The sequence below is a fragment of the Sturnus vulgaris genome, chromosome 16, assembly GCF_052056855.1.
Source record: "Sturnus vulgaris isolate bStuVul1 chromosome 16, bStuVul1.hap1, whole genome shotgun sequence".
In the NCBI taxonomy this organism is placed as follows: Eukaryota; Metazoa; Chordata; class Aves; order Passeriformes; family Sturnidae; genus Sturnus; species Sturnus vulgaris.
This window is the reverse complement of record NC_142258.1, coordinates 6,697,955-6,710,944: the sequence shown is the minus strand read 5'-3', so window position 1 is coordinate 6,710,944 and position 12,990 is coordinate 6,697,955. Positions and strand designations below refer to the sequence as shown.

The 12,990-nt window shown below is 42.8% G+C and overlaps 1 protein-coding gene across 1 annotated transcript; it reads left to right on the top strand.

Annotated features, from left to right (window-relative positions):
* Window positions 1-1,854: 1,854 nt before the first annotated feature.
* Window positions 1,855-11,892, top strand: NPTX2 (neuronal pentraxin 2). The gene is made up of 5 exons (XM_014869725.2): window positions 1,855-2,426; window positions 3,793-4,009; window positions 7,094-7,338; window positions 8,880-9,059; window positions 10,250-11,892. Exons 1-5 carry the CDS (start codon window positions 1,974-1,976, stop codon window positions 10,475-10,477), a joined length of 1,323 nt encoding a protein of 440 aa, XP_014725211.1. The 5' UTR covers window positions 1,855-1,973; the 3' UTR covers window positions 10,478-11,892.
* Window positions 11,893-12,990: the final 1,098 nt, after the last annotated feature.

The following is a 12,990-nucleotide window of genomic DNA, read 5'->3' as shown; positions in this document are numbered from 1 at the left end:
GTAATGTGAGGTTATTTGCCCAGGATGTCATTATAATTCATATTATAAAGAGTAGAATCAAGCTGTATAAAAGCAATTGACTACTGTTTTCCTACAGGCTAAATCCAACATTTTACAATTATTTTAGTAGTTTTTCAAACCCATTCGCATGAAATTTGGAGAGCTGTGCTGCAATGCAATACAGATGGGACTGATTAATCTTACATGTAGAGCAATAATTGTTTTACATTATTCTGTATAGACTTTAATATTTCTTTGACTATGTGGACTGGAAAGACCCCGTGTTGACAGGTGAGATGTTCCTGGTGTGCTTGCATGGTCCTCCTCACTGCAGCATCCAGAATTTTAATCAGCCAAGTGATGAAGACACGGTTGCTGTTAATTTCAATGGGAGTTCAATGTCTAACCAGGCATTAGTCAGAGCCTCTGCACTTGAGTGGGGATGTTTTCATTCATCCAGGAAGCAGCACAGCCTCCTGGGACCTGGTTTCCAGACAAAGGCACTTCAGACAGAAATCGGAGCTTCTGGTTACATTTTGAACTCTGCCTGCCCCCGGTGTTCTCTCCCCTTGAATAAGCAATAGGAGCTGCGTCTCACTCATCTGGCTGAACAGTGGCTGCAGTTGCCTTTGACTCGTGTGACTTTAAACAGGACATTGCTAGAAGACTTGAACAAATAAACTGGACTTCATGAAACCATCAGATTTAACTGTCCCTGTTGTACACTCTCCTGGAAACTTGTTCATTCATTATGTAACAAAGCAATTCTCATGCTGAGTGAAAAAAAAAAAAAAAAGCTAAAATTATTTTTGATTACATATTCTTTATTCTTTATTTTTATTCATTATTATTATAATATTTATTCATTGTTATTTTAATGAATAAATTATAATGAATGAACATAATACGTAATGTATTTCATAGTCAGAACTACTCACCCTATGATAAAATGTCTTTCCATATATAAGCTTTCTAAAAATCTGAAGTTCTACTCAAAGATTTGGGAGTCCTAAGAGCAGCCTCTGCTGATGCATAAGGAAATTGTTTCTCAGTTTTTCCAATGGAGGTAAGAGTGCTTATTGCCTATCCACAAGAAGTTTGTAAGAACTGTTCGGTGTTTGTATGTCACTTGGAAAATATAAAAGCCTTCACGGATTATAAATTTAAAGTAACTCAAGTAAATAAGAGATCAGCATTAAAAATATTGGATGCCACAAGCAATGTAGCTGAAACCACAATGGTCTTATGGTCCAGCAATAGAATTATGGCACTCTAATGAGTAAGATGTCACTGTCTCTTTCTCCTCCATAATAAATGTGAATACTGATGCATAGCTTGAACCGTTCCCGTTTTTCTGACGGCATTATCCTGTAGCTCAGAGAGCTGCTCCAGGCCGGCCGTACCCCAGGCTGCGCTAGCGGCGCTGTAGGCGGCGAGCCCAGGGGAAGGGACAATCCCTTTGCTGTGCGCTGCTTGGATCACCTCGAGATGCTGCGTCCGGTTCTGACCCGCTCAATAGCAGAAATACACTGCCAGGCCGGAGCGGGCTCGGCTGAGACCATCGAGGTGGACGGAGCCGGGCTCTTCACCCCGGAGCGTGGTGAGGGGACAAGGGACAAGGGGTGTCAGACACACGAGAGGCTCAGGCCGGGCACGGGAAGAGGGGGCGGCCCCGCCGCGGTCCGGGGGCTCGGGCCGGTCCCGGTGCCGGTCCCAGTCCCCATCCCGGTCCCGGTCCCGGTCCCGCCCCGCCGGACGTCAGCGCAGCTCGCAGCCAACCAGCGCGCTCGGCGCGAGCCGGGCCCCGCCCCTCGCACCCTCGCTGCCTATAAAAGCTGCTGCCGGCGGCGGGCGTAGGATCGGCGTGAGGCGAACGGGACGGCACGGACGGGACAGGGCGGCGGGACCCGCTCCTGGCACCGCGGCTCGGCCCCGGCCGCCCCGCCGAGCGGGCGCTGCGCTCGCCAGCAGGGATGCTGCTCGTGGCCGCCGGGCTCCTGCTCGCCGTAGCTGCGGGCGGGCGGGGGTCGCCGGCCGGGGAGCAGGAGAGCCCGCCGGGCAGCCGCTTCGTTTGCACCTCGCTGCCGCTGGACGCCGCCGGCACGGGCTGCCCGCTGCCCCCCGTGCCCATGCAGGGCGGCGCGCTGCCCCCCGAGGAGGAGCTCAAAGCCACGGTGCTGCAGCTGCGGGAGACCGTCCTGCAGCAGAAGGAGACCATCGGGAGCCAGCGGGAGGCCATCCGGGAGCTCACCGGGAAGCTCAGCCGCTGCGAGGGCGCCGACGGCAAGTCCGCCGCGGGGGCGTGGAAGAACGAAGTGGGCAAGGGCAAGGACACGATGGGCGACCTGCCGCGGGACCCGGCACAGGTCATCGACCAGCTGAGCCGCACCATGCAGACCCTGAAGGACCGGCTGGAGAGCCTGGAGGTAGGGCCGGGCAGCGGAGCCCATTCACGTCCAGCGGGCACTTCGGGCACGGGGGGTGCCCGAAATCCGTGTGGAGATGGAGCCAAACTGGCCCAGCTCCGGGGGCGAGCGGCTCGGTTTGGCGTGTCGTGTTTTCTTGGTAATTATTTCCTCTCCTTAATGGTAAAAGCCCTAAGGGGCTGCTCTTCAGTGTGTTCGCCCACTGCATGGGGGGAGATTATGGTCTCCCTGCTTGTCACCAGCTTAGTTTCTGTATTAATAATGCGTAAATCTCTCTTTCTGGGGATGTGACTTCATGTGGTTTGAGGTACAAAGCTGACGTCTTGGGCAGTAAGACCTCGGCATATGGTGCTGAGCAGACCACTGGTAATGAGGAGATTGTGCTGGGCAGATGGTGTGGATAAGATGATGTACTCAGGGCTGACACAGAATAAAAAAAACCCGATTCTGTGCACCTCTGAACAGAAAGGGGATTTGGTCCAAGCCCACCGATGAGTAATTTCCATAAGCCTTTGGACAGTGCCCGTGGTTTGAGTGCTGCTCATACAAATGTTTTGTAGAGAAGATTCTCAGAGGATTTGTGCTGATGTTCTGCTTTTCACACCCTGAAAAGCCTCACGTGTGCTCCTGCTATCCTCCACTCAGTGCTGATGTGAGGATGGGACGAACTTCCCAAAGGCTGTTCTGGGAGTGCTGCTTTGCAAGTGCAGTTTTGAATGAGCTGTTAGTATCACATCCTTTTACTATTGCTGTCTTTCTGAGTTATTCTTTTTAGCGTTGTAGAAGAGAAACTCTACTAGAATAGCATGGTAGGTGGAAATATTGTTTTTTTAGTGTCTTTAAAGATACTAGTGTTATTTGAGAGTGTGAGGTGCTTCTTTTTTCCATTTGTATAAGAATACTTTCACTGGTCAATACTTCGGTTGATCCAAAGAGCATCTTTCTTTGGTAAATCTGCTTTCAAAGTAGCTTAATTTTTAATCTAAAATGAAGTGATAGTTTTTCTGTTTACTTATGTTGGCTATATCACTATCAGTAAGTAAAGCAAAAATTGAGCAATGTGCTACATGTATGCATACTAATAGAAGTGCATCAGACCTGCTCCCTTTTATTAAACTTAAATGTATGAAAACTTCCTTCTAAAGTGCTGGAAGCCTCTAACAAAAGTGCCCTTTTGTTTCAGGACCTGTTAGCTACAGTGCTGAGGAAAGCACCGAGCGTGACAAATGCTAAAAAGCAATAACTCTTCTGTACTTGCTGGAGAGCTCCGTGATCTTACTTTCCCCCTTTGAACCGGGAGCATATCTGCATTTCACAGTTTGTTGCAGGAATGACAGTGTTTTTCCCCTTCTGCTTTGCCCTAAAGCACCAGCTCCGAGCCAACGTGTCCTATGCAGCCCTGCCCAGTGACCTGCGGGAGATGCTGCAGCGGCGCCTCGGGGACCTGGAGCGCCAACTCCTGAGCAAAGTGGCCGAGCTGGAGGATGAGAAGTCTCTGCTTCACAACGAGACCTCAGCCCACCGGCAGAAGACAGAGACAGCCTTGAATGCATTGCTAGAAAGAGTGTCTGAATTAGAGAAAGGTAATTGCTCCGGGTCTAAATGCTTCCCCATCCTGATTAATTTTGTTTACTCCTTCCTTCCAAAGCAGTAGACTAAATGTGGGCTTTGAGGGAAGGACATTAAGGTACTGGACTAAATAATAGGTGACAGTGCAAATACTTGGGTTCTCCTTTTTCTTTTATCTCAGGCTTCTTGCTTGACAGGCAGTTGCCTGGCTTTGGCTTCCTGTCTCTTAATTTGGCATGTGTGGGTGGCTAGGATGAAACTCTTAGTGTTTGTGGGATGGAAAGATCTATAAGGAGGCAAGTGGAGATAGGAATAAGTATGGCATGGGTGTAAATAGCTACATAATGTCAAGCATGCATCTGAGTAGAGCTGCCTTTATTTGGACTGAGAGTCATATGGGCTAAATTTAATTAGCACAACTACCTTTGATGTAATGAATGGCATTTTATACCAGCTTTGTTTCCTGCTGCTTTGGAAGTATTGATAATGGCCTCTACTTTTTTTACTGGTTATGACTTTGGGTAACTGCAGATACTTGAATTATACTCTATTCTAAGCTTACAGCCTTCAGAATTTACAGTAGATTACACATGGTCCACTGGGGGACACTCTCGTAATCTTAGTCGTTCATTCTGATTCTTGGCTTAATCATTACTGAGCTCTCTCTGCTTGAGTAGAAGCTGTTTATTTGAATTACAAATGTCCATAACAGAATTCTTTCTGTACTGACTGTATACATGTACAGAGTGGACTGTATAAGGCTGGAGTTGCAGCAGATATCACTGCCCAATTCTTAAATGGTTTTCCAAGGTGAATAACTCTCTGCTTAAAAGCAGCTTAATGAACATGCCTTCCAAATGGTACAAACATGCATATCTCATGAATTTAGAATGCAGCCTAATGGACCCTTGTGTGTAATATTGTATCTATCCTTTCCTCTAAAAAGGATGAATGAGGGGAAAAGAGAAGGAAAATTATGATGTTTTACTGGCTCTGTCCTTTAGTATTTCCTGAGAGCCAAGATAAAGCCTTACCTGCAACTAAAGTTATAGAGAATTAGTGGCCTGTTAATATCTTATGAGTCAAGTATAGATAGTCCTTGTCTCTGAAAAATGTGACTCATATCAGAAAGAGAGAGTGGTGGGAGAACAAGAATGTGTAATTCAGTTGGACTAAAAATAACCTGTTCCCACCTTTATTTTTTGTGTGGGGAGTGAGGGCTGTCTTAAGTCTCCAGGGAAGTGAAGAATTTGGGACAGGAACCAAGATACAGCCTTCCTTTTACTTGTGTAATTTGCTCTCTATTACTGTACAGCTTAGCTTAGCTGTTCTGCTTCCTCTGCCAAATCAAAGTGAGGGTAATAATGATGAAAGAACTTTTTTTTTTTTTTGTATTTTAAATGCAGACAATATTTGATCTGACCTCATTTGAAAATAGTATTTCTGTTGTGCTTTTATTTGAAGTGCAGTTTTGTTTAGCATTTCTTCCCTACATCTAATTAAGCTCCTCATTGTCCTGAGACTAAATAGAGGAAAAAAATAAGTTCATGAGGTGACACTAAGTGCCTTGGATTTTATCTGTAGTTGTGACACATGTTTTAATTACCAGTGGGACAGAAGAGTTTAAAACTTGTACACCTGTTGTGCAAAGTTTTCTGTTAATTCCTTCACTGGTTGTCTCCAGTGGATTTTCTGGAGTTACAAACATTTATTACATCTGAACTTACTTTCTCTATCTCTAAAAGGGAATAACAATATTTCTTGCCCACCTAGCCCAAAAATAATTGCTCTTTTAATGGGGTATATTTCTGTTTTTTCTATGTGAGATTGGTTGTAGCAGCCTAATGGAAGTTCTTCAGTATTAACCTTAAGACCCTGGTGGTTTTTTATTTGCTTACCATTTAGAACATTTCAGGTCTCTAAGGTGTCTCTAAGGTTCCTCAAGACAGATTCAAGCAAAAGAGAAGCTTTTTCTTCTCCCACCCCCTCGTTCTGTGAAAAATGCAGCCAAAACACTTCAGTTGCTTCTGAGAAAGGGAACAGAGAGAATGCCAATGGTTTAAAAAATACATATGAGAATTGTGGCAACCTTTTGTGACAGCAGCTTTTCATTTGGACTGGAGTATGAAGTTGGCAAAGGGATTGAATTTGTTTCAGGAAAATAAGCAAAGGAAATGAGTGAGACTCAGAAGAACAGGCTGCTAGAAAGTTGAGGATGACATAACTACAGAACTGGGGGTTCAGTTTGTTTCACAATGTGGGATTTATTTCTTAATACTTCTAGGAAATTACTTATGAGCATCTACATCAAGTATACGATACAGAGTATTGCAACTTCAGAAAGTCTTGGTCTTAAGGCTTCTCAATTTTGTGAGCATGTCTCAGAATATCCCACTGGTTTTTATCACTTTTTTGGAAAAAAGCTAAGTAATGATTTCTGCTTTTATATTAAATCTAGTGTCTAAACTTCCCATAGTTCATAGCTTGATATTGCATTTTTAATTCATTTAGCTTTGAACGCTTCAGATCTTGTCCTGTTCAGTTGGTGGGACAGGAATCAGTTCTACTGAATGTAGCTGCTTTCTGGACTATGTCAGTGTATTTCAAATTTGCTGTTCAAAATGTGAGTGTTAATCTGGTTGTTACCCTGAGATCTTAACACATGAATGCTGCTTGTGTAGCAGGAGTAGGGAAAGAAATCCTGGTTGTGAAGCACTGTGAGGATTTAATAATGAGCATAGCAGAAAATCCATTTTACTAACTGTAAGCCAGTTTGGATTGTTTGAAACAGGGAGGCCTCCAGCCATGACCTAGGCAATGAAGATTGTCTACCAGCTATTCTTTTGCTCTAAGTAAGCAAAAATAAACTAAATTATCACAATGTATATAAAAAATCTATTTGCATTTTTATGTGCAGCAAAATCTACATTCAGTAAATACTACTTCAATATACTTTTTTTTTTACTGTACCTCTCAAAAGTGCTTAAAGCCAAAGATTATCAATATCAATTGTGTCTTAGCCTGAATTACCAATACATTGTTTTGCTTAATGTTAAGGGGTTGGTTTTTTTTTTTTTTTTTGCTCCATGTGATTCTAGGTAACAGTGCATTTAAGTCACCTGATGAATTCAAAGTCTCCCTTCCTCTTCGCACAAACTACCTGTATGGGAAGATTAAGAAGACTCTGCCAGAGCTCTATGCTTTCACTGTGTGCTTGTGGCTGAGGTCAAGTGCTTCTCCTGGAATTGGCACTCCATTCTCATATGCTGTTCCTGGGCAAGCCAATGAAATTGTCCTCATAGAATGGGGGAACAATCCAATTGAGCTGCTAATTAATGATAAGGTGAGACTTGACCAACTCTTCATTGTCAACATAACCAGAACAAAGCCTTGACCCCTCGGTACCTTTGCACTGACTCCTCCCTTCCTTCCCTCTGAGGGAAGCCTTTGAGGTGGTGCTGTCTCCTTGTCTGTTGTCCACTTGTTGATTTCAAATTCATAAAAGCACTTAAAACAGAAGTTAAGTTGTACAGATGTTTGTGTGCTGAGACAGAGCAGCTTGACATTAGATGTGCACACACTTGTGTTGTCTGAAGTTTACAAGCAAGTCTTGGCTTCTTGGGTTTTTTTCATTATTTTATGAAACACAGGCAAAATTTGAAGCCATGCTGTTGCAAGACCTGTGAGATCTAAGCCAGCTGCTGCATTTCTATTGATTTCTAATTGTAGAAGTTACAAATGTTAAATGAATTTTGCAGAAGACAGAGAGCAAAAGGCTCTCCACATAATGGTCTGGTTTTGTTGTACTTAGTGGCTGAACATCAGTTTAAATACAATTTTTCAGACTTTAGATATCACTCCTTCATACCATTGATAGTTTCTGACAAGCCTGAAGAAAACATTGAAGCTTGTCATTAAAGGAGTATTTAAATGCTTCCTTTCTCCCCACCTTCAGTTAGGTCTCCTGGTAACTCACTGTTCTCTGAGGGCTCAGGTGTTTGCTACACAACTCAGGTTGTGGCTGATTATGGACTTCTAACAGTCCTATCATCCTCCCAGATCAATAACCAATTATTTTTAATTCTTTGTGGAAGAGAAGCAGACTTGAGTCTGCTTATCTTTAGCAACAACTTTTTTTCTCTTCAATATTGTGTCTTTAATATCAATATTCTGTGAGGTTTTTATTTCTTCCACATCACAGCTGCTCCATAGCCCACTGCACTTGTGTCTTGATGTTGACCTGAGAAGGTTTTCAGATCAAACTCCTAAAGGAACATAATTCCTCATTATTGTGAGGTCTAGTGAACAGTTCCCACTAGTTCTCCTGATAGCAGACTGATCCATTTGTCAAAGTTATTACTGCAAATGGTGCTGGCAAACCCCAGATTTTGAGAGGAACTTAACATGAGCACTGGATGGAATCTCACTAAGCACTGATATTTAAGCAACAAATGCCACAGATTAATGTGCAGGATGGGGGCTGGTCTCTTCTCCCAAGTAACAGGCAACAGAAAAAGAGGAAATGGCCACAAGTTGTGCCAGGGGAAGTTTTATTTGGAAAAGAGGATAAATTTCTTCACTGAGGGTTGCAAAGCACTGGAACAGGCTGCACAGGGCAGATGGGGAGTCAGGATCCCTGCAGGTGTTTATAAGAGGTATAGATGTGGCCTTGGCAGTGCTGGGTTAATGACTGCATTCAGTGACCTAGGAGGGATGTTCCAACCTTTCATGATTCTGTGGAATCCTCCAGACTAGGATGTGGACTAACTCTTGCCTCTATAAAGGTTTTGCTTTTGAGAACAGAGGAAATACTGTTCTTCTTAACGTGTTGGGCTTGAACTGCTAGATTTGGGTTGCCACGTGCATTATTCTGTTTTTTTGTAGGTTGCTCAGCTCCCTCTCTTCATCAGTGATGGAAAATGGCATCATATCTGCATAACATGGACAACCAGAGATGGAATGTGGGAAGCTTTTCAAGATGGAGAGAAGCTTGGCACTGGGGAGAATCTTGCTCCTTGGCATCCAATTAAACCTGGAGGTGTCTTGATCCTGGGTCAGGAGCAGGTGAGTAAATGACAGGGTGCTCCAGGGTTTAAATAAAACCAAAACTCCCCAAACAAACAAGAGCTATGAGGATTTCTCTGTTAAACACTTGGTCTTGTTAAATACACAGTGTCAGACTGAAACAAGGCAACAAATACTTAATGAAATCACACATTGGTGTATTTGTTTCACTTATTAAATATTCAGAATATTCGTGTTGGGGTTAAGAATAAGTCCTTTTAGAATATTGAAAAGAACTCCAGAGGATTTTTAGAAGCTTGCCTTTCTAGTTAACATCTCATAAGTAATAAATTGTGTGGCTCCTGGATTCACATTATTTCTCTACTTACATTACACATTTACTAAATAAAGAAAATATTGTAACAAGAAGCAAGAAATAGCCTTTGTTCAGTATTCCCAGCTACACAGTTGGAGCAATGAAAAATTAGTTTTGTCTTGATATTGATTTTAGTAGATACTTATCCATGACATAAATGACAGAATGACAAGTTCAGTATCTTAATACACTCTGCAGAGCAGATGCTGCAGCTCACAAGTGAGTGTCTGGCAGTTTCCTTTATCTCTGCCTGCACTGTGCTGGCTTCTCTCTGGTGCAATGAGTTCCATGTCAGTGTGATCACCAAAAATGAGTAATTTCTGTCCTTGGGTAGTGAGTGGAGCAAGTAAACACTTCTCGGTTCATGCAGTGGCAGTTTGAATCACTCATCTGTTACAACCAGACAAAGCCTGGGTATTTAGATCCAAAGATCACATCTCTCAGTCCCTGCAGACAATTGGGCAAGGGCTGCAGTTATGGCTTAATCTATAGCTATAAAGCTTTCAGGGTAACCTTACACATCTCTGCAGTTCTTGCTGGAGTTGTCCTGTGCTAAACTTGCACAGTGGCTCTTAAATTAGCCTCCAAGTTTAAAGCTGCCTTCCTGCTCTACTGCTCGAGGGCAAGGTTGGTTATGTGCAGCCTTGTTGTGGTGTTCTGCAGTCACCACTGTTGCCCTCAGTTGTTTTGACACGATTCAGGTTGCAGCTTGTCACTGAATGCTTTGTTCAATGTAGCCCTTGTAGAAACTCACCTCTGTGACCAAACTGCACTTTCCTCTAGCAGTGGGGCTGGGTGGGGAGGGACTTCAAGTTTGAAGAAGAAAATGCCAAAATAACCTTCTCATCTAATCCTAACTCTCATGTGCCTAAAGGACACAGTTGGAGGAAGATTTGATGCAACTCAAGCCTTCGTTGGGGAGATGAGCCAGTTCAATATATGGGACAGGGTCTTAAAAGCTGAAGACATCATGAATATTGCCAACTGCTCTATTAACATGCCTGGCAACATCATCCCCTGGGTCGATAACAACGTGGATGTGTTTGGAGGTGCTACTAAATGGCCTGTGGAGACATGTGAGGAGCGTCTGCTTGACTTGTAGCTGTGATCACTTCCCATCCAAGTGCCCCCTTTAGTAGGACAATCTTCTGTGCAATCTAAAGCACTTATTTTTTTTCCTTGCCCTTCCCCAGTCTTAACTCCTTGAAAGAATAAAAAAAAAATAATTGAGTAAACTGCCTCAGTGCAAAGATAGCTGCTAGTTTGGGGCATTGAGCCTGGCTATGAAAGGAGCATTTCTTGGCTAGAGCAGCCCTTGCTTTCTTATGGCCTGATCCAAAAATGTGCTTTGGCCTGCAGAAGCCTTTTGGTTGGGCCTGAGCTTAGACCATCAGTTGTGCAGGGAGAGAGAACAGTGTGCACACTTCAGTGTCCTGTTCCTGATCATGTGCAGTGCTGACAGCAGCAGGATTAACAGACTAAATGTGAGCTCTTCCTTCCGGTCTATCATCTCCCCTTTGAAATGAAGCCATTCTTTTTTAACCCTTAAAAAAATAAACCACTTAATCCTTACACTGCAGTGGTTATGGTGCAGCTATGGGTAGAGCAGAACAGCCACTGTCTGAGTGCAAGGCTTTTGCTTTTTAATTTGCAGATTAGAAATCCTTATTTTATGATAAGGAGGTGATGTATTGGAGACACATTGTACAGTTCAATTTGAAGAAAGGGCTGTTTAATTAGCACAGCTCCACTGAAGCAGAGGTGCTTCAGGTGAGGTTCTGTCCCAAAGCCTGTCCTTTGCTAGCCAGGATCCCAGCATAGGTGGGTGGCTGAAAGATTGTACTTGTATTTTCTGTGGGCTGAATGTACTGAATTCCTAGTGACCTGGCTTGTACACTTTTCTCTATTGTTTCTCTTGCTTCAGTCAATGTCATTATTTTTTTTAAATATACAAGCTGTGATTAAGTGAATTTCCATTTTGTTTTGCTTTGAAAGGCCTTTTTATGAGCAAGTGCCAAAGTTCAGTTTCTGCTTGCTGAGAATTGCTATCTATTTTTCCAGCATAAAAGTCTTCTGCACTGGTTTATATGTTATTATAATGGTCTATGTAATATGAAAATGTGCTGCTCTTTCAATTCTTGTTAACTGTCTCTTCTGTAAGTACTGGGCTGACTACTATATTTTTTTATCATTTTCTCTCAATATTTTGCAAACAATGTTGCTGTTTCCTTGGCATTGATGTGACTACTCGGTTTGTGGCTCGCAGATAGCAAATGCACTGTACTGGGAAAGAGTTAATACTTTTGTTATTTAAAAGAAAAAGGATTTAAAGGGGGGGAGGGGGAATTTATAAAGCTAAATATCATATTTTATTTTTCATATGTTTGAATTGTAAGAATAATATGGTGACAGTCCCATTTGTAGGGTAAAGTTACATATTTCCATGAATATGTAGTATGCTGTTCTTAAAAGAAAATTCTTATAATGAACTTTTAATTAAAATGCACTGTAAAATGAGTCTCTTAATTCTTTTATAGTCACACAAGACACTGAATATTCTCTTTCATAGCTTCTGTGAGTTCTCTCTAGACTGGTGGAAGTACAGTCTTGTAGAATTTTCTTTATTCCCTAAAAGCCTCAAGTTGTGATTGTCTTTAAAATACACACACATGCTGCACCCCCAACCTCCAATAGTGCTTTCCCTGCCCTAAGGAAAGAAACAAACCACAAAACTCACTTCATATCAAAACAATCTGTGTTGTGAGGTGAGAGAAGTGCAAAATTCTCATCTCTCATGGGCTGGTGCCCAGAAGAGGCTGGAGGAGCTCAGCTCTGGAGTGACACACATTTCACTCTGCTCTTAAAAGGGGCGACAGTGAAATTGTCTTGGACACTTTGCTGAATGTCCTGGAGCCCATTGGGTGGTGGGCTCTGCTGCTTTGAGCACCCCCTCAGTGGTTTTAGAGAGGCTTTTACACATCTGTTGGCCATGTTGATCTTTATTCAGAGTTGTTTAAACACTCACAGCCTTTAGCCATATGCACCTGAGTAAGAAGCCCCACCTGCACATGGGAAGGTGTTAATGGTGGGGGCTGTGCTTTGTTGGGTTGGTTTGGGTTTTACTCATTAAGTAGTTCAGATGGTGGGGATTTTGGAGGAAGATTTTGGTTTGTTGGGGTTTTTTTGACTTTGACTCTTCAGTAAAAGCCAAAGGTAAGTGGTATATATTTAATGTTAAGGGGTTTATTTCATTATTTTTTTATACAAATATATGTATATACACATATACTGTTTTTTTGTGCAGTAGTACCTTTTGATTAAGAAGCAAAGATGTGTTGATTTTTGTACCTTTATCTTGGAAGTGGAAAGTCATGGCTGTTACTCTGCTGCTCTACATCCTGGGTGTCACATGCTTTATATGAATATATAAGCAGATGGCAAAACAGGAGTAAATATTACCACATTCCAGCACTTATATTGTTTATGGAGTGTGGAGCTGACAACACAACCTTCAGTTCCCAAACTGCTCTGAATGCACAGAAGTAATAACTTATGGAAAGCTGAGTGACAGCACTTGGAACATGCAGTGGTGCAGATTTCTAGAAAATGTGTTTT